Source organism: Aethalodelphis obliquidens, unplaced genomic scaffold (assembly GCF_003676395.1).
Source record: "Aethalodelphis obliquidens isolate GAN/ISIS:26980383/991018 unplaced genomic scaffold, ASM367639v1 scaffold9, whole genome shotgun sequence".
Taxonomy (NCBI): Eukaryota; Metazoa; Chordata; class Mammalia; order Artiodactyla; family Delphinidae; genus Aethalodelphis; species Aethalodelphis obliquidens.
In genome coordinates, this window is record NW_020837953.1 from 34,294,536 (window position 1) to 34,313,642 (window position 19,107).

Genomic DNA, 19,107 nt, shown 5'->3' on the forward strand with positions numbered 1-19,107 from the left:
CACGGGAAAAAGCAATTTTATTTTTTAATTTCATGCTTCAAATTCCTGTATGTACATTAAGTACTATTATATAAACTTGTCTTTTATCATTATTTGATATGGGCAATATCATCTCACCTGAATTTGGAGAAATACAACTTACCCATTCTGCTTAAAAGTATCAAAAAAGCTGCCAAATGAGAGAAGAGGGCACCTACACTCATTCTAAATAGACCCCCCACACACACACTTTCCTTTTAGTTTACTACTGAGTTGGCTGTTACAATTAGCGCTTATCTTTAAGGTAAGCAAAACATGTTATCATGGTATTAGGCAAGAAATTGCATCTTTTGCAATGAGTGGTCCCCTGGGTTGTACCTGTTGACCAAAAAAAAACCCCACTGGCATTGTACACTATACTCATAGGTTACACAAATTGTTGAAAGCCAAAATTAATCTTTTAAGGTAAGAGGAACCCCTTAATAGTTAATCTTTGGGCTTAAGAAATTAAAATAATCCCATACTGCATTTCACATATCTCAAAAATAGGAAGTGTTTTAGCAGCTTAAAACCTACCTTTTCAGTTATATAAAACTTCTTACACTAGGATTTACTTTGAAATATAGTTTACAGCAAGATCAATTATAGTATACATACAGTGGCACTTTAGCACAAGGGCAAACTTTAAAAACAAGGTTCTTTTGGACCTTTAAAATTAGGCCATAGTATAAAAAGAGTCCATGTCTTACATTCAGCAAATTCATACTAAAATATTCTATTTTTGTAGGATAAACGCCAACAAAACTTTACATATGCTACAAGTTTATTACATATATTTACATGGCTCTTTCCTAGGTACGTAAAACTTTCACATTATATAGCTCCCAACTTTAAACAAGCTTTGCAGGGATGATTTGAAGCCAGATCACTGTAAGAATAGCTTGTGCAGTGCCATAATACTAAAATGTATTCTGAAAGCTACTCGGTGAACACCGAATACTATTTCTATATAAAATGGTTTCGGTGCATTTGTTGGCAGACACCTATCCACTGCATGTCAGTTACAGGGACAATGGGGTACACTGTTTCATTCTAAATAGCCCCTAGTGCCCTTTCCGCATTCCCAACCATACAGTTCACTAAAATACAACTATACTCTAAAAAAAATTCACATTTTCTTTTGGCAGTGCATCAGATTGTTGGCATATTACTGGTTTAGGACATTAAACTTTCAAATATTCAGCTAGTTTTCAACCCCTGTATGTCTTAACTGGATGCTTACAATCATATTTGCCAGATCTCAACAAGTCACTCTGCTGATCCGTGAATGATAATCTTAAATTACTATTTTCCCCCAACAGGCAATAGAAAAAGTTGATTCCTTTACCATTCCCCAAATCTAAACTTGACTGGTTTCACTTGAATGGTTACTCAATTGAGAACACTTAGTATTGATATGAAGTACAATTATCAATAATTTAGTTATTTTAACTTGCACTGATTCTACCATCACAGTGCACATAACACACAAAACAGTTAAGTCTGATTATATTTTCTACATTAATTAGCAGTTTTACAGATTAAATTCCCTAGTGAATTTGGTCTGAGACAATTGCCAATTATCCTTAAATATGACTAAATTTAAACACATAATACTTTATCTCATTTTACACCTGTACTTTAAGTAACGTTTTAAGTTGAAATGTCATTATTTCTTTATCAGAAGGATTAAAGGAAACAGGAACCCAGTGGCTTGGTGGTTTAGGAAGAACACTTGGTGATGGCGGCTCACTAAATTTGGCTCCAGCATAGTTCTGATTAGTTTGAGACTTAAAAAGTAAGGTGGGACTTGATAAGCTAGAGTTCCAGTTTTGATTATTTGGAAAATTTTTGTTCTTCCCCCCACTTTGCATGGCCTGCCATGCAGCTGCTGATGAATTATAAGTATGTCCTCTTTCCTTTTTCTTATGAACAATCTTCATCTGGGAATTCTGATCCTTGGTCTTCTGTCTACTAAGCTGTTGTTGGTTCTTACTAACATTTCTAGACTGAGGGGCTGGAATGTTATACCTCTCTCCACCACCCATCTTCAGCTTCTTTGTCACCTGTAAGTGAATGTAAACAGAATATTGAGTAGAATTCCACTTCAAATAGTTCAAAACTTTAAGAAACTTCAGTAGCTCCAATTTGTAACTCCAGAAATCTTGGGCAAGACCCAAATATGTGCTATTCGGCTGCTTCAACTTCACTATACTGTTCACACTTCATTACATGCACTTTATTATACCTTCCTAAGAACAGTGAGCTTATCCACAATTCTGAATAATCCTCTATTTAAAAATAAAAACAGTTTAGGATGAGTCCATCATAAAATGCCCCATTACAACGGGAAGGTTTTGATACCTTTCAGTCTGCTTTTCAGATTGCAGGATTTCCACCACCTGTCCTCTTCCTTGCTGCCACGCCCAGGATAATAGATGTTGCTTTCTGATAGATCCTTTCCTTTGTCTCAATACAGAAGTTTTCATGGGCCGATCTGCTGAGTTCAGCCTAGGAGCTGAGGCCAACATCTGAGTCTCCTCAGCACACAAGTTTGAGAGAAGTCTTAGCTAGAAAAGCAAATATTTCATTATTTCAATTCAAAAACACAGGAGAAAGTGATCCTTTATATTTACTACATAAATAGTGACTACTTCCTGAACTAAAAGGCAGAAAATAAAGTCTCTAAAGATGGCTTTGACCTTGTAACTGTCATCATTTAAAAACCCTCGAGATCCAGGAAACCCTGAGGAATCTGGGGAGTGGTGTCCGCCAAATCCCGCAACAAGTTGCATCTTTTTCCTAGGAACCTTTCAGATTCTCTCACGGATTTTGTGACCAAAATGTTAAACCACGGAAGCATTAACTTTTACAGCCATGCCAAGAAATGGGCTTAAAATCTTTCCTAAAGACCATGTTTTGAAAGTCCCACAGAATTTCCCAGTCTTTGGACACATCACATATCTGTTTTCACAAAACCTCCTCTCCCAACGTGTCTACGTCATGCAGCTCTTCCTTTGGATATGAACTCTTGACTCCTCCCCGTCTTAAAATAAGTTTCACAAGCCGTAACAAGCGAAGTCAGTTCTTAAATACAAAAAAATGCCTCCTTATCGTGAATATTAAACATTCGAGATTTCATTTGATATTCCAAGAAACCAAGTTACCGAACAAATAAGAAGCCCTCTTCTTTTCGAAAAGGTGAGCGGCCCTTCCAGACTATGTTAACAGCCCTAAAGAAATTAGTTCCCGGATCGTGAGTCATTCCCAACGCAAGCCCGGAAAGTTCGGTTCTGCCGACGGCGCTGGGCTTCCGAGCGGCTCAGCGTTCCTCGAGCCCGGCCCGGGAACCCGCTCCTCCGGGCCGCTAGCGCCCGCCCGGCCTCGGATCTCGCCTCCTTCCCCCAACAATGGGGAGCGCGGCCGCCAACATGGCCGCACCCGCCGCGCCGCCGCCACTCACCGACTTCGAACCCGGGACTACGGCGGCGGCGGCTCCTGCTCGGCGTCGAAGCCCCCTCCCCTTCCAGGGAGCGACGAGGCACGGAACGAGCGAAGCCCACGAGCACCGATGAGACAGCTGCAGGCCACCTCAGCGTCCCGACCGACCTTCCCCTTCTGCCTCTACCGACAAAATGGAGGCGGCGGTGAGCGCTAGAGCGGGGCCGGGGGCCGCGGCGGCCAATCAAAACACGCCTTTGCGCGGCCCGGCCAATGATACGTGGGCCACCGCCTGTTGCTGAGGCCCGACGGGGCCGGGGGAGGGGAGGTGGTTGCGGCCGAGGGTTTGAAATCCTCCCCGAGAAGAGCATGTCGGGAACAACTGCCGCGGCACCGGCTGCCGTTCCTCCGCCGGCTACCGGGTGACACCGGCCTCTCCCGGAGGTGCCCGCCCGGCCTCGCCCGGCACTTACAGAACACGGCCAACGCCACCCCCTCGTGGCGACTCCGGGGCCCGAGCCCGGCGCGCCGGGGAAGGGGCGTCAGCCGCACGCCCGGGCAGCGGCTTTCACCCGGGCTGCCCGGCTCGCGGGGCCCGCGGCCCTTGGAACCCGATGTTCCCCGCCGTGGGGAGTCAGCGAAGGGGCTTTGAGTTCCCGAGTTAAGTTCACCGAGTCGTGTACTCGATCTCTTACTGATGGAAGGTACTCCAGCAAGTTGATTTCTGAAGCTGGCCCCTGGCCACTTAGTCCTGACACTCCTGTCACTATGTTCCCCGGCCACGGGGACTTCTTTGCAGCTCTCCAGCTTGCGGTTCCTCTGCGGTTCCCTCTTGTCCTCCCTGCCCGCAGCCTCGAAATTCTTGAGTAGTTGCCTCCCTTGTGAAGGCGTTTCCGACACAGGTGCGGATCAAGTTAATCAGTTCCTCTTTTGTGTCCCACTGGCCCTGAACTTCAGTCACACGGTGTGGCGGCTACGTGTCTGCCCACCCCCCCACACACACACCTCTTTCTCCGAGCGCAGAGCACACTGTAAGCGCACAAGAAAAATCTGTTGCGAGAATGGGGCTCCCTTATTTCCCTTTCTGCCCAGTTTGTAAGTGAAAGCGGGGAGAAAAGGTAGAGTTCAGTTGATTATGCGACCAAGGTGCAGGGAAGAGGAAAAGGGCAACTTCTTTGGAGTAAATGGATAGCAACCCAGAGTTTGTGTTTTAAAGAACACCAATTTCTATGAACATGTACGCATTTTTGTTACAGGATTTATATGTACTTTTTATAAGTCCCACATAATTCGTTTTTTAATCTTCAGTTTTTCTGCTACCATCATCCCCCACCCCTATGTTCTTGTAGCCATGGACCTTAATTAAGTTTCTTAAGAAAACCAATTTAAAAGAGGAGTTTGTTAATCAAATTAGTTTGGTGAAATGTGTAGAATAGAAAAGATATTTTTGAGCATGGGTCTTTCAGCTGCTAATCATTATAGTCAAGTAAGATGTACATAGTAAGCGACCTTACTGAAAGTGTAATCTATTTCCTAAAAATTCAAGAAGCTAGACATCCAACCAGATTACAGCCAGGCTGTATTTAATGGATTCAAGACTTTGACTTAAGAAAAGACCCTTACAATATATTTTTTAATATAGTGATTTGTAAAATGAACAGTCTGGTTTCAGTCCGAGCACTTCTCTTTTCTAATTCTTTTTTATTATCATCATCCAAATATCTTTCAAATTCATCCCTCCTATACTCCTATCTCACCCTCCTTTCTACCCTCATGGATCTGATTGTGTTACTTTAAAACAACAACAACGACAAACACTGCATTGGCCCCAAATTGTATTACAAAATTAAATCACCCTCCGGATCTTACCTGTATAAACATACGGGTAATGTATTGGATGCTTGCAAACACACACACGGTGTACTGTATTGGATACTTACTCTGCCTCCCTCTGCCCTGTGCTAAATAGTTTTGCTTATATCATTTCATTTAATTTTCACAAATTGTGGAGTAGGTGCTATTTTGATCTCCACTGTACAGATCCAAACTCTGAGGCCAGTTTAAAGCTGAAAGCCACACACTAAGGCTCCAGAGCCCACCCTGTGTTCCCTGCAGCATCCGTGTCACCCCTGTGTCCTCCTCAGGGCCCCAAATGTGCTTTGCCCAGAGCAGACACTGACTGGCTGCTGACTGGGGTGCTGGGGAAGCTTGGGCAGGGTGAAGCCTCCATCTTGCCGTCTGGCTGAGCCAGCTTCTCTGCCAGAAGGTCAGAGTCAGGCTGCCCGCCAAAGACTGCCGTTAAAGCCTTTACCATGTCCCAGACTCCCAGGAGCCTCCCACTATAGCTCCAGCCTCATCCTTCATTAATATTTACCAAGTGCCCACAACAGCTTAGAACTGGAGAGCAGGAGTTAAAAATCACATCCTTTTCAGGACATCTGATACAGCCTCTGCCTGTCCCAGGCTGGGCTTTAAAGTCGGTTCCACCAACATGATCCAATTAGGGATTCTCAGATCAAATAGGAAAATGTTGATATAAACAAACAGCTCTCAGGATGTCGATCAGCCACCAATACTGGGCACCAAATGCATAATAAATACGTGTGTTTAATACCAAGCATTTATTTAACAAAGATTTACCTGGTGCCTTCTTTGAGGCAGGCACTCCGCCAAGCCCTGGGAATACAGCAGTGAATGAGGCTCCATCGCAGCCCTAAACATCTCAGAAAGCTTTTCCCTTTACCACTTTTCCGAGAGGGAAGCTGGTGTCTGAGGAGATTCATTTCCTCAGTTCTTCCCCAGAGAGTCAAGGACAGGCAGTGCCAGTTGTATGCAAACACAAAAATCAACCTGCTAACACTGCGAAGGAGTGCAGGTTCCAGACCTTGGGCTCAGACCCTGTAGAATGGAAGGTAAAAGGAGAGGATTTCCACACTCGCTGAAATCCTTTTCCCCGAGAATCTGTTTTGAATTATGTATCTGTGGGAGCTAAAAATCAACATTACCTACCTAATCTGTAAGTAGAAGTGAGGCAAAAGACATTTCTGAAAGTCCAGCTTTGGAGAACTGGCAAGTTGCAGGCTGATGCTTATTCAATTTAGATCCCACGAGGGGGAGAGCAAGTGAGACAAACACCCGAGTTTGCCAAATATTTGGAACAAGTCTCTAGTTGAACTGACTGGCTTTCGGGCTGGATCACTTACCCCGCCAGGGTGTCTATCTCAAAACAAGCCGGTTTGGTTCTGTTTCTTCCTCAAGCTCATCTATGAATTCAGAGGACAGCTTTGAAGGCTTGCAGGTCTGTCAGCTGACGGCTTATTTCATTTAGGGCAAGCAAGTTCTTGGCATCTGCCAAGAGGAAAGTGGACGGACAACCTGCCTGATGTTTTGATGTGCGTTAGGACTCTTATCTTGTTGCCAAACTGGTATCAAAACACGCGCACAGTGGTTTTGTTTCCTGGGGAAGCAGCTGCTGCACGCTCCCCAGTTGCTCACACATTCCAGAGCGGTTGCAAATCAGTCCTCAGCCATTACAGCCATTTCGGTCTAATTACTAAATGGGGCACAGGAAGTCAATGTGAAACTCCCACACTTCCTCTGACTCTGACCCAGCGATTCTCAATCTTCAGTATCTTTAAAGGGTTCTGCTGCCTGGAACCCCAGCCCAGGATCAGAATCTTTGAGGATGGGTGCTTGGGTGTTCCAGTTCCAGCTGAAGGCTGGCAGAATATGCCACTCCTAAATATGCCACTTTGGCATAATGATTATTTTGAGCTAAAGGCACTTGGAAAACAGCAGGTGCAGGAAGGGTGCTGTGACCCTCCTCCCCTTTTCTTCCTGAAAGCAGGAGAAAACGCCCTTGTGAAAGATGCCCTTCCTGGGCTTCCCTGGTGGTGCAGTGGTTAAGAATCCACCTGCCAATGCAGGGGACACAGGTTCAGTCCCTGGTCTGGGAAGATCCCACATGCCGTGGAGCAACTACGCCCGTGGGCCACAACTACTGAGCCTGAGCTCTAGAGCCTGCGAGCCACAACTACTGGAGCCCACGCGCCTAGAGCCCGTGCTCCACAGCAAGAGAAGCCACTGCAATGAGAAGCCCGCGCACTGCAACGAAGAATAGTCCCCGCTCACCGCAACTAGAGAAAGCCCACATGCAGCAACAAAGACCCAACACAGCCAGAAAAAAAAAAAAAAAGATACCCTTCCTATACCAAGAGGAAAGAAATGTTTTTATCACCAGAGACGGGTGGTGGGGGCTGGGGAGGGTGTCAAGGCCAAGAGAATTCTGTGCAAACAGACCTTGTCAGAGTAAGTCTGGAATCAAGCAGACCCCTGTGGGCCACCCCCCACCCCTCCCCAAGTATTGATACAAATGCCCATTCACATCTCCTGCCTCTTGTTTATAGAAAAGTTGAAGTCTCCCAGGCCTCCCTGAGTCACAAAAGAGCAGGCTCAAGCAGCTAATGATTAGGACAATAGAGTCACAGACTCAGTGTCTGATGCACCTTCCTGAGTTGTTTTACAGATACTGAAACTGCCACCAGAGGGAAAAAGCTAACTGCATGATGACCAGTTAGCTCCATCTTGAGCAGTACTGAAACTATGGCTAGCACAGCTCCAAGAACTGGCCTTAAGAGAATGGGATTAACACTACTGCTCATAATAATCTATATCTTTGTGGGCATCAAAATAATTGTAGCTTGTTCTGCCCATGTATGTAAAGGGGCGAGGCAACTGTCAGCAGGGAGATGCTACATACCCGTGTCGACATCTTCCACTCTAAGGATACAGTGTGCTATGTCAGCATGAAGAAGTTACAGAAGACGGACTTTCACCCATGATCCCATAGAGGGGGAACAATGTTCTGACAAGGGGGATTTCTGACAAGTGAGCAGCTTTTGGCAGATAAAAAGCTCTTTGCAGGAAAGAGCTCTTTATCTTTACACTAATCTTAAACCAGGCATCCCCATGCTCTACTCATCTCCGGCCCTAGTACCCCTTTTAAATCTTTTGATCACACAATAATTTGCCTAGCTTGTTGGTTCTTTCCCTAGATGAGTGAAGTAGACATGAAGAGTAAGTAATTAACAGATGACCGGATCTCTTTCCTAGCTTCCCCTTCAGTAATCTCTTGAACAAACCATGTGAACAAAATAGCATCTAAATAAAGATCATGAGTCCCCAAGGACTTATTTTACTTAAAATTCATTTGGCCTTTGGCTTATTTCTAAATAAAGAAAGAAAGATCAGGAGGAGTCGACAAGCCTGCACAGGGGGGTATGGGGACGGCTCTGGCCCCCGATCTCAATGGTTAACTAACATTACTTCCCTGTTTCCTTTTAAAAACTTTCATGGCCGAGCAGAAACTTCAGATGTGGTTTTGGAGGATGCTGAGTCCACCTTCTCCCCAGATTGCCGGCATTCAGTTTAAAGGCAACTTTCCTTTCTATCAACACTGATAGAGTATTGATTTTGCAGGCAGTGAAGAGTGGGACCAAATTCAGTAACAACTCTTATCTTCTTTTAGGCGCTCCATATATTTTAGTTACTTTTCCACAGTTGCCTGCCTTTGTTCAATCTAGTAGAAAAGCATTTAGGATTTACCACTTCTTGGGGTCTTCATTTTCCCATGAAGGCTCCGCATCACATAAAACATATTAAATAGACTTGAATGTTTCTACCTTGTTAGTCTGCTTTACATCAATTTAATTCTCAGGTCCAGCTGAAGAGCTTACGAAAGTGGAAGTCAAGTTTTGCCTACCGTGCATCTGATTCCAGTGTCTCACTCTGGTTGACAGCTCCTGCTCTAAGTTTTTCTGAGGGCAGTCCCCTAGCATGGGGATGTATGTGTGAAGGGGACCCCCTTTGTCCTCCATAATCCTCAAAGGTGGTGATCACACAAACAACTGGAAAAAGTGAGAAACTAGCTCCTGAACACCCAGAGGTACTTAGATTAACTTCATAAAGTGTTTGTCTCACAAGTGGACTCCAGGCTCTACCAGCAAGCTCCCTGCTAGTCCCTTGAGCCAAGCTGTCCATTCCTTGGCCCACTGCAGGGGCTGAGCTCCCAGTCCTTCAGGTCAGAAGCTGTGTGAACAGTGAGATGGGAAGCAATGTTTAGAAGAACAACGAAAACAGGCTCAGACGGGCAACTGGATTGATAATAAGAGGAAATCTGGGACGCTCACCGAAAAAGAATAGTGGGAGATGAGAGCCATCTACTTACATTGGGTTAGCCAAAAAGTTCGCTCAGGTTTTTCCGTAACAACTTACGGAATATATAAGATCATGACAATACCTGTCTCCCAACTAGTCACGCCCAGGGCATGAGGAAGAGGCACACAATCCTCAGCTCAGAAGTCGCTGGAGTCGCTAAAGAGAATCGGATGAGATACGAGCCCCCTCAAACTTTCACACCATGTCTGCTCAGCTTGACAATCTCTGAATTCCTGCAGACATCTTGCCTTGTCACTTTCTACTTTGTGTTGCTTTGTACTGTAGCACCTACCACTTTTTTTTTTTTAATTTTTTAAATTTTTGTCTGTGTTGGGTCTTCATTGCTGCGTGCGGGCTTTCTCTAGTTGCGGCGAGCGGGGGCTACTCTTCGTTGTGGTGCATGGGCTTCTCATTGTGGTGGCTTCTCTTGTTGCAGAGCATGGGCTCTAGGCACGTGGGCTTCAGTAGTTGTGGCACGCGGGCTCAGTAGTTGTGGCTCACGGGCTCTAGAGCACAGGCTCAGTAGTTGTGGCGCACGGGCTTAGTTGCTCTGTGGCATGTGGGATCTTCCTGGACCAGGGATGGAACCCGTGTCCCCTGCATTGGCAGGCAGATTCTCAACCACTGTGCCACCAGGGAAGCCCCATGTAGCACTTTTAACACATTCCAAATCTACACTATCAGAGTGCTTTCACAAGCATTATTACAATCTTGGCATTAGCTCTAAAGGAGAGGTGTTATTACCATTCTACAGATGAAGAAACTAAGGCTCAGAGAGACTTTTTCAAGTCAGCAACAAAGATCTTCTCTCTTAAACATTTTTATTGGAGTTTATCTTGTTACATAAGTAACGTGAGTTAACTGTAGAAAAGGCGGATAAACAAATAAAATAAAATAAAATAAAATAAAACATCTTGCCTCCCAGATAAGCACAGAGATAAGGCTTTCAGAGGATGTCCTTCCAGCCTTTTTTCTATACTGAGAAGCAGTATGGAGTGGTAAGAGCACAGACTCCAAAGCCTGTCCAGAGTCAAATCTCAGCTCTGTGACTTACTGGCATATGACCTTGGCAGGATTTTTAACCTCTCTGTGCTTTAATTTCCTCATCTGTAAAATGGGGATAATACAATACCTAATAGTTAGTGTAGGGAATTAACTAAGTCAACATCCTTGAAGTACTTAGAACAATGCCTGGCACATAGAAAGTCCTTGTTATTGAGCTTTTTTTTTTTCTTGTTATAAGAGTGGTAATAAATGGCATATGTTCTTTTGTTATCTGACTTTTTTTTCACTTCTTAAACTCAATATATTGTGAACGTGTTTCTGTGTATATATACATGCCTACATGGTTGTTAACAGTGTTTATGTTGTGATCATCTGTCGTTAATTTCACCAACCCCCCCCCCCACTGTTGCTTGCAATCTTTTGCTATTAGGTGCTGAGTTGAATATCCTTATAGATAAATCTTCACTTCCTTAAATAAATTTTCTTTAAAATAAATTCCCTTTAAATAAATTCCTAGAGGTGAAATTACTAGAGTAAATATATAGGTAAGACTTTTAATGTATGCCCCCAACATCAGGGTAAAAGTGAAGTCTCAGGCTTCCAGCTTTGAGATACTATTCTCCCTCCTTGTTATTTTTATTTTTTATTTTTTTAAATTTATGGCTGCATTGGGTCTCCGTTGCTGCATGCAGATTTTCTCTAGTTGTGGCGAGCGGGGGCTACTCTTCGTTGTGGTGCTCAGGCTTTGCATCGCGGTGGCTTCTCTTGTTGCGGAGCCTGGGCTCTAGGCACAGGGCCTTCAGTAGTTGTGGCACATGGGCTCAGTAGTTGTGGCTAGCGGGTTCTAGAGCGCAGGCTCAGTAGTTATGGCGCACGGGCTTAGTTGCTCCACGGCATGTGGGATCTTCCCGGACCAGGGCTCGAACCCGTGTCCCCTGCATTGGCAGGCGGATTCTTAACCACTGTGCCACCAGGGAAGTCCTCCCTCCTTGTTATTTATGGCTGCTTCCGTGACATTGGGTCTGTAAGAGGAATTAGTGAATTTACACAGAAGGGAAGTAGTCTAAAGAATCTGAAAAGGTTTTTTAAAGATGGCATGTTATATGTGGTCCCTTTAAGAAATATGCCTGTGAGACGGTTCTTTCTTCAGGGAACATGATGCTAATAAGGTCTACTTACTCAGCACAGTTGACAGCCTCCATAGTCATCGATTTGGCAGTTAATGAGCTACAAACATCTGGAATTTTCCACTGACTCACGTGGCTGATGTTCTCTGGCTGATTGCATAGGTTTGGGAAGAGACTGAGCTTCAAGCTTCCATGGCCCAAGAGCTTGTGTTTTGCCACAGCACAAAAGACATAGCGACATAGCTTTAATAGACGATTAACACTTTGGCCTAGTTGACACCATGGTGTGACTATACAGGCACCGAGGAATCTCTACAGCTTCTAATGCATGGGGAAGTGAAACATCTTCCCCAAGGACAGTCTGATCTCTTGACTCCAGGTCACCATGGCTGAATTTTTATACCGTCTCCTTGCCTTTAATTGATAGATCTTTATTTTATTTTGTTATAAGTGTTACCTTGTGCAATTCAAAGTTATGTCCTTTTGCATATTCCAAATGTACCCCTCATTAGATAATAAGGGGTAAGTATTGACCACTTTACAATGAGCAAGACAGTGTACTAAGCAATTTATATGCATTATCTTATTTAATTCTCAACAGAATCCCCCTAAGGTAAGTAATATTATTATCCCCATTTAACAGATGAGAAAATTGAGATTCAGAGAGATAGGTTAAATGATTTTCTCAAAATCACATGCAGAGAACTCACACCTGGGTCAATGAGATACCAAAACCTCTGCTTTTAGCCTGCTACACTGACCTAGTTAGTCTTCAGGGTCTGTACTTCTAGAAAATGCTCAGAATACAGCTTGCTCTGGAATGGAAGGTAGCCACCCTTCTGAGTCCAGGCTATCATCAGCCTAGTAAACTTGCACATATATTCTTAACGCCAATTAGAAAGGAAGCAAAGAAAAACTAGACTATAAATATAGTCTCCCATAGGTGGGGTTATTTTCAGAGGGATCCTGCCCACAAGGGTTTTCCTGCAGTGAAAGTGTACTGCTAAGAGGCAGCAGCTGAGGGAGCCTCTGCAGGAGCCAGCCTAAGGAGGAGCACAGCCCACTGCAAAGAAATTACAGCCAGGTGAACTCACGAACAGGAGTTCCTGAAGGACCCCCAAAAGTGCCCAAGAGCAAAAGAGGCAGCTTTTGATATTCATCAAGCCAGGAAAACATGAAGCCATCTGACAAGAGCTCTGATCCAGAAGGAACTTTCCTGCTCTCCTTTACACTTCCTCCTCTCTGACTGAAATCTCAGAGATGTCAAAAGCTATATAGTTAGCAAGTTGCAGAAGGAGAAATAAGGAAGAAGAGAGCATCAACTCTCAACCAAGTTCAGAGTTCTGATTATAACCGGGACTGACCAGTTTTAATTACTGAGTTAAAACTGAGTTTAGGATCGCGCTGCCGGCGTGCAAGATGGCGGTGAAGAAAGACAAGAAGCCTAAGAAGTCAACCTGGAAGTTTAATTTGGACCTTACTCATCCAGTGGAAGATGGAACTTTTGATTCTGGAAATTTTGGTACCTTCCCTAGTGAATATCTAGGGTTTTCTTCCCTAGTGTGGCATTTTTTCTGTTTTAAAATAGGAACAGTTTCTACGGGAGAAGGTTAAAGTGAATGGAAAAACTGGAAATCTTGGGAATGTCGTTCACATTGAACGCTTCAAGAATAAAATCACAGTTGTTTCTGAGAAAGTTCTCTAAAAGGTATTTGAAATACCTTACCAAGAAATACCTTCAAAAGAACAGTCTTCGTGATTGGCTCCGTGTGGTTGCATCTGACAAGGAGACTTGTGAACTTCGTTACTTCCAGATTAGTCAAGATGAAGATGGATCCTAGTCTGAGGACTAGATGAAGCCGTCCCTTTCAGGGCTTTGCTTGCTAACAAAACAAATGAAGTATACAAGAGAACATCTTGAAGTGGACCCTTAGTTTATCCGTGAATAAAAAAAATTACTCTGTATGTTAAGCATTCATCTCTTTGATTTAAGTGTACGCTGTTTATATGGTGCTGACTTTCCTTTAATACTTTAAAAAAAATTTTTGTTGGAATGTAGTTTATTTACAATGTTTTGTTGGTTTCGGGTATACAGCAAGGTGAATCAGTTATACACATGCACTCCTTTTCTTTTTTAAGATTCTTTTCCCATATAGGCCATTACAGAGTATTGAGTAGAGTTCCCTGTGCGATACAGCAGGTTCTTATTAGTTATCTGTTTTATGTATAGTAGGATGTACATGTCAGTCCCAATCTCCCAGTTTATCCCCCCCCCCCACCGCCCTTATCCCCTGGTAACCATAAGTTTGTTTTCTACATCTGTTACTCTACTTCTGTTTTGTAAATAAGTTCATTTGTACTCCTCTGTTGTTGTTTTTTTTTTAATACTTTCTGTAAGCAGTATTTAAATAGCCTATAGCTAGTGGAATTTCTTCCAGGATTTCTGAAGTGTACTACTTTTACAAATGTCCTTGAGTTAAAGTATATAGTGAAAAAATGAAGCACAATTTTGGGTATAACTTTATATAATAAAATATTTAAATTCTCTTGACAGTCTCAAAAAAAATATTGAGTTTAAAATTTAAAGTGACCACAGAATTCTATTACCCAAAAGAAAGGATGGTAATATAAAATAACAACTGGTGTAGCACAGACAACATCCAATCAGACATTTGACCAATCAAAATTAGACAGCCAGTAGGGCCATTGGCTAAATGTCAGTCCTGCCTACGAGTAAGCAAAAAGGTCACTTCCCCATGAAAATGGGTGTTTTGACTGGAAAAGAACTATCAACCTGAACAGATTTAAAAGAATAAGTTTATGTACCTAATAACAGACAATCAAATGTATGAAGCAAAAATTGATAGAACTGAAGGGAGAAATAGATATTTCTACAACAATAGTTGGAGACTTCAATATGTCATTCTCATTAAAAGATAGAACAACCAGATGGATTATAAGTAAATAAATAGAGGACTTGAACAACACAATAAACCAACCAGATCTAACACATATACAGGACACTCTACCCAAGAAGAACAGCACACACATTCTTCTCAAATGCACATGGGACATTCTCCAGTATAAACCATATTTTAGGTCACAAATTAGGTCTAAATATATTTTAAAATATGGATATCATTTAAAGTATCTTCTCTGACCACAACAGGATGAAGTCAGAAGTCAATAACAGAAGGAAAACTGGAAAAATCACAAAATTGTGGAAATTAAACAACACCCTCTTAAACAATCAGTGGGTCAAATATGTCACAAGGGAAATTAGAAACTACTTAAAACCAAATGAAAATGAGAGCACAACGTCCCGAAACTTTTGCAATGCAGCAAAAACAGTGCTAAGGGAGAAATGTGTACGTATAAACACTAAAAACAAGAAATATCTCAAATCAACAATCTAGCTTTACTACTTAAGGAACTAGGAAAAGAACAAACTAAGCTCAAAGGTAGCAGAAGAAAGGCAATAATGAAGATTCAAACAGAGATAAATAAAATAGAGAATAGAAAAACAACAGAGAAAATCAACAAAAGTTGGTTCTTTAAAAAGAAATTCAACAAAATTGACAAATTAGCGATATTGACTAAGAAAAAAAGAGAGGATTCAAATTACTCAAAATCCGCAATGAAAGTTGAGACATTACTACCAATTCTACAAAAATAAAAAGATTATGAGAGTACTATGAACAACTGTACTCCAACAAATTGGATAACCTAGATGAAATGGAAGCATTTCTAGAAACATATAACCTACCAAGACTGAGTCAAAAAGCAATGGAAAATCTGACTGGACCTATAATTAGTAAGGAGATTAAATCAGTAATCAAAATCTGACAGAGAAAAAGCTTTGGCCTAATGGCTTCACTGGTGGATTCCACCAACATTTAAGAAGAACTAACACCAATCCTTCTCAAAATTTTCCCAAAAATTGAAGAGGAGGGAACATTTCCTAACTCATTTTATAACACTCTGCTACCAAAGCCAACAAAGACACGACAAGAAAAGAAAACTACAGGGCTTCCCTGCTGGCGCAGTGGTTGAGACTCCGCCTGCCGATGCAGGGGATGCGGGTTCATACCCCGGTCCGGGAAGATCCCACATGCCACGGAGTGGCTAGGCCCGTGAGCCATGGCCACTGGGCCTGCATGTCCAGAGCCTGTGCTCCGCAACGGGAGAGGCCACAACAGTGAGAGGCCCGTGTACCGCAAAGAAAAAAAAAGAAAAAGAAAACTACAGACCAATATCCCTTATGAATATTAATACAAAAACTCTCAACAAAATACTATCAAACTGAATTCAACAGCATAGTAAAGGGATTATACACCATGACCAAATGGAATTCATTCCTGATATGCAAGAATGGTTCAACATACAGAAAAGTGATCAATGTAATACACCACTTAAATAGAATGAAGGTAAAAACCACATGATCATTTCAACTAATGCAGAAAAAGCATTTGACAAAATAAAACACTCAAAAAACTAGGAATAGAAAGAAACTACCTCAACATAATAAAAGTCATGTATGAAAAACCCACAGCAGACATCATGCTCAATGGTGAAAGAGTGAAAGCTTTTCCTCTAAGAACAGGAACAAGGCAAGGATGCTCAGTTTTGCCATTTCTATTAAACATAGTCCCGGAGTCCTATACAGTGCAATTAAGCAAGAAAAAGAAATAAAAGTCATCCATATTGGAAAAGAAGTAAAATTATCTGTTTGCAGATGATATGATTTTATATGTAGAAAACCCTAAAATTCCACCAAAATCAATTAGAACTAATAAACAAATTTGACAAAGTAGCATAATAAAAAGTCAACACCCCCAAATCAGTTGCATTTCTATAAACTAACAATGAACAATATGAAAAGGAAATTAAGAAAACAACTCCATTTATAATAGTATCAAAAAGAATAAAATACTTAGTAATTAATTTAACCAAGGAGGTGAAAGTCTTGTTCAATGAAAACTAAAATAAAAAATTTTTAAATGCTAGAAGAAATTAAAGAAGACATAAATAAGTGGAAAGTCACCAATGTTCATGGATTGGAAGACTTAATATTGTTAAGATGTCAATACTACTCAGTGATCTATACACTCAATGCAATCCCTATCAGTAACCCAATGACATTTGTTTTCAGATAGAAAAATCCATCCTAAAATTCATATGGGTCCCAAGGGACCCTGAATAGCCAAAAGAAGCTTGAAAACAGAAGAAGAAAGTTGGAGTCTCACACTTTCTGATCTCAATACTTACTGCAAAGCTACAGTAATCAAAACAATGGGAAACTGGCATAAACATAGACACACAGATCCATGGAATAGAATAAAGAGCCTAGAAATAAACCCTCACATATATGGTCACGTGATTTCCAACAAGGGTGCCAAGACCATTCAGTGGAGAGAGGACAGTCTTTTCAACAAATGTGCTAGGAAAACTGAATATCCACAAGCAAAAGTATGAAGTTGGACTCTCATTTTTTTTTTTAAAGAATCCCACTCTTTCTTTCTTTTTTTTTAAATATCCTCAAGGTATTTATTTATTTATTTTTGACTGAGTTGGGTCTTCTTTGCTGTGCATTGGCTTTCTCTAGTTGCAGTAAGCGGGGCCACTCTTCGTTGCAGTGCATGGGCTTCTCATTGTGGTGCCTTCTCTTCTCTTGTTGCAGAGTCCCGGCTCTAGGTGCGCAGGCTTCAGCAGTTGTGGCTCAGGGCCTCTAGAGCACAGGCTCAGTAGTTGTGGCACACAGGCTTAGTTGCTCCGCGGCATGTGGGATCTTCCCGGACCAGGGCTCGAACCTGTGTCCTCTTCATTGGCAGGAGGATTCTTAACCACTGTGCCACCAGGGAAGTCCCTGGACTCTCATTTTATCCCATATACAAAAAAATAACCCCAGGGCTTCCCTGGTGGCACAGTGGTTGAGGGTCCGCCTGCCGATGCAGGGGACGCAGGTTCGTGCCCCGGTCCAGGAAGATCCCACATGCCACGGAGCGGCAGGGCCCGTGAGCCCTGGCCGCTGAGCCTGCATGTCCGGAGCCTGTGCTCCGCAACGGGAGAGGCCACAACAGTGAGAGGCCCGCGTACCGCTAAAAGAAAAAAAAAAAACAAAACCCAAATGCATCAAAGACCTAAACATAAGAGCTAAAACTCTTAAGGAAACATGACACAAGATTTAGATTTGTCAGTGATGTGCTGGATTATGACACCAAAGACACAGACAACAAAAGAAAAGCTGAGCAAATTGGACTTCACGAAAACTAAAACTTTTGTGCCTCAAAGGACACTATCAACAGAGTGAAATGGCAACCTATTGAATGGGAGAAAATATTTGTACATCATATATCTGATAAGAGATTAATATCCAGAATATACAAAAAACTCCTAAAAACCAACAACGACAAAATGACCCAATTCAAAAATGGGCAAAGAAGTTGGATAGATATTTCTCCAGAGAAGATATACAGATTGCCAATAAGTATATGAAAAAGATGGTCTACATCACAGATCATTAGGGAATTGCAATACAAAACCACAATGAGATACCTCTTCACAACCATTAGGATGGCTATTATAAAAACAAAAACAGAAAAGCAAAAAATAATAAGTGTTGGTGAGGATGCAGAGATATTGAAACCCTTGTGCATTGCTGGTAGGAATGCAAATTGGCATGGCCACTGTGGAAAAGAGTATGATGGCTCCTAAAATAATTAAAAATATAATTACCATACGGTTCATCAATTCCACTTCTGGGTACATACCCAAAAGAATTTAAAGTGGGGTCTCAGGAACTTCCCTGGCGGTCCAGTGGTTAAAACTCCTCGCTTCCACTGCACCGGGTGCAGGTTCGATCCCTGGTCAGGGAGCTAAGATCCCGCATGCCTGCGGCATGGCCAAAAAACAGATTATTTTTTACACCCCTGTTCACAGCAACATTATTCAAAATAGCTAAAACATGGAAGCAACTCACGTGTCTATTGATGTGTGAATGGGTAAGCAAAATGTGGCATATACATACGATAACACTATTCCACCTTAAAAGGGCAGGAAATTTTGACAGATGCCACAACATGGTTGAAACTTGAAGATATTATGCTAAGTGAAATAAGCTAATCACCGAAAGATAAATACTGTATGATTCCACTTATATGAAGTTCCTTGAGTAGTCAAACTCATAGAGACAGAAAGTATAATGGTGCTTACCAGGGGCTGGGAAGAGGGAGAATGGGGAATTATTGCTTAATGAGTATAGAGTTTCACATGATCTTGTGAACTATACTTCAATAAAAAC

At 42.2% G+C, this 19,107-nt stretch overlaps 1 protein-coding gene across 5 annotated transcripts; it reads right to left on the reverse strand.

Moving 5' to 3' along the window:
• Positions 1-6,682, reverse strand: PNRC2 (proline rich nuclear receptor coactivator 2). Of its 5 annotated transcripts, XR_003433397.1 has the most exons (4): positions 4,155-4,169; positions 3,482-3,642; positions 2,383-2,588; positions 1-2,084 (listed from the first exon to the last, which is right to left on the reverse strand). XR_003433397.1 is itself a non-coding variant. In XM_027109750.1 (3 exons), the coding sequence occupies exon 3, from the start codon at positions 2,064-2,066 to the stop codon at positions 1,647-1,649; it is 420 nt and encodes a 139-aa protein (XP_026965551.1). In that variant the 5' UTR covers positions 2,067-2,084; positions 2,383-2,588; positions 6,663-6,682; the 3' UTR covers positions 1-1,646. The 5 variants fall into 5 exon arrangements, 4 of the variants coding, with proteins under 4 accessions (XP_026965551.1, XP_026965549.1, XP_026965548.1 ...); XM_027109750.1 differs by lacking the exons at positions 3,482-3,642; positions 4,155-4,169 and adding an exon at positions 6,663-6,682; XM_027109748.1 differs by lacking the exon at positions 3,482-3,642 and having other exon boundaries at positions 4,155-4,286.
• Between the last annotated feature and the right edge of the window lie 12,425 nt (positions 6,683-19,107).

What these genes read in the sequence shown, in the direction of transcription:
- PNRC2 (XM_027109750.1), bottom strand. Translation starts at nt 2,066, where the DNA reads ATGGGTGGTGGAGAGAGGTATAACATTCCAGCCCCTCAGTCTAGAAAT.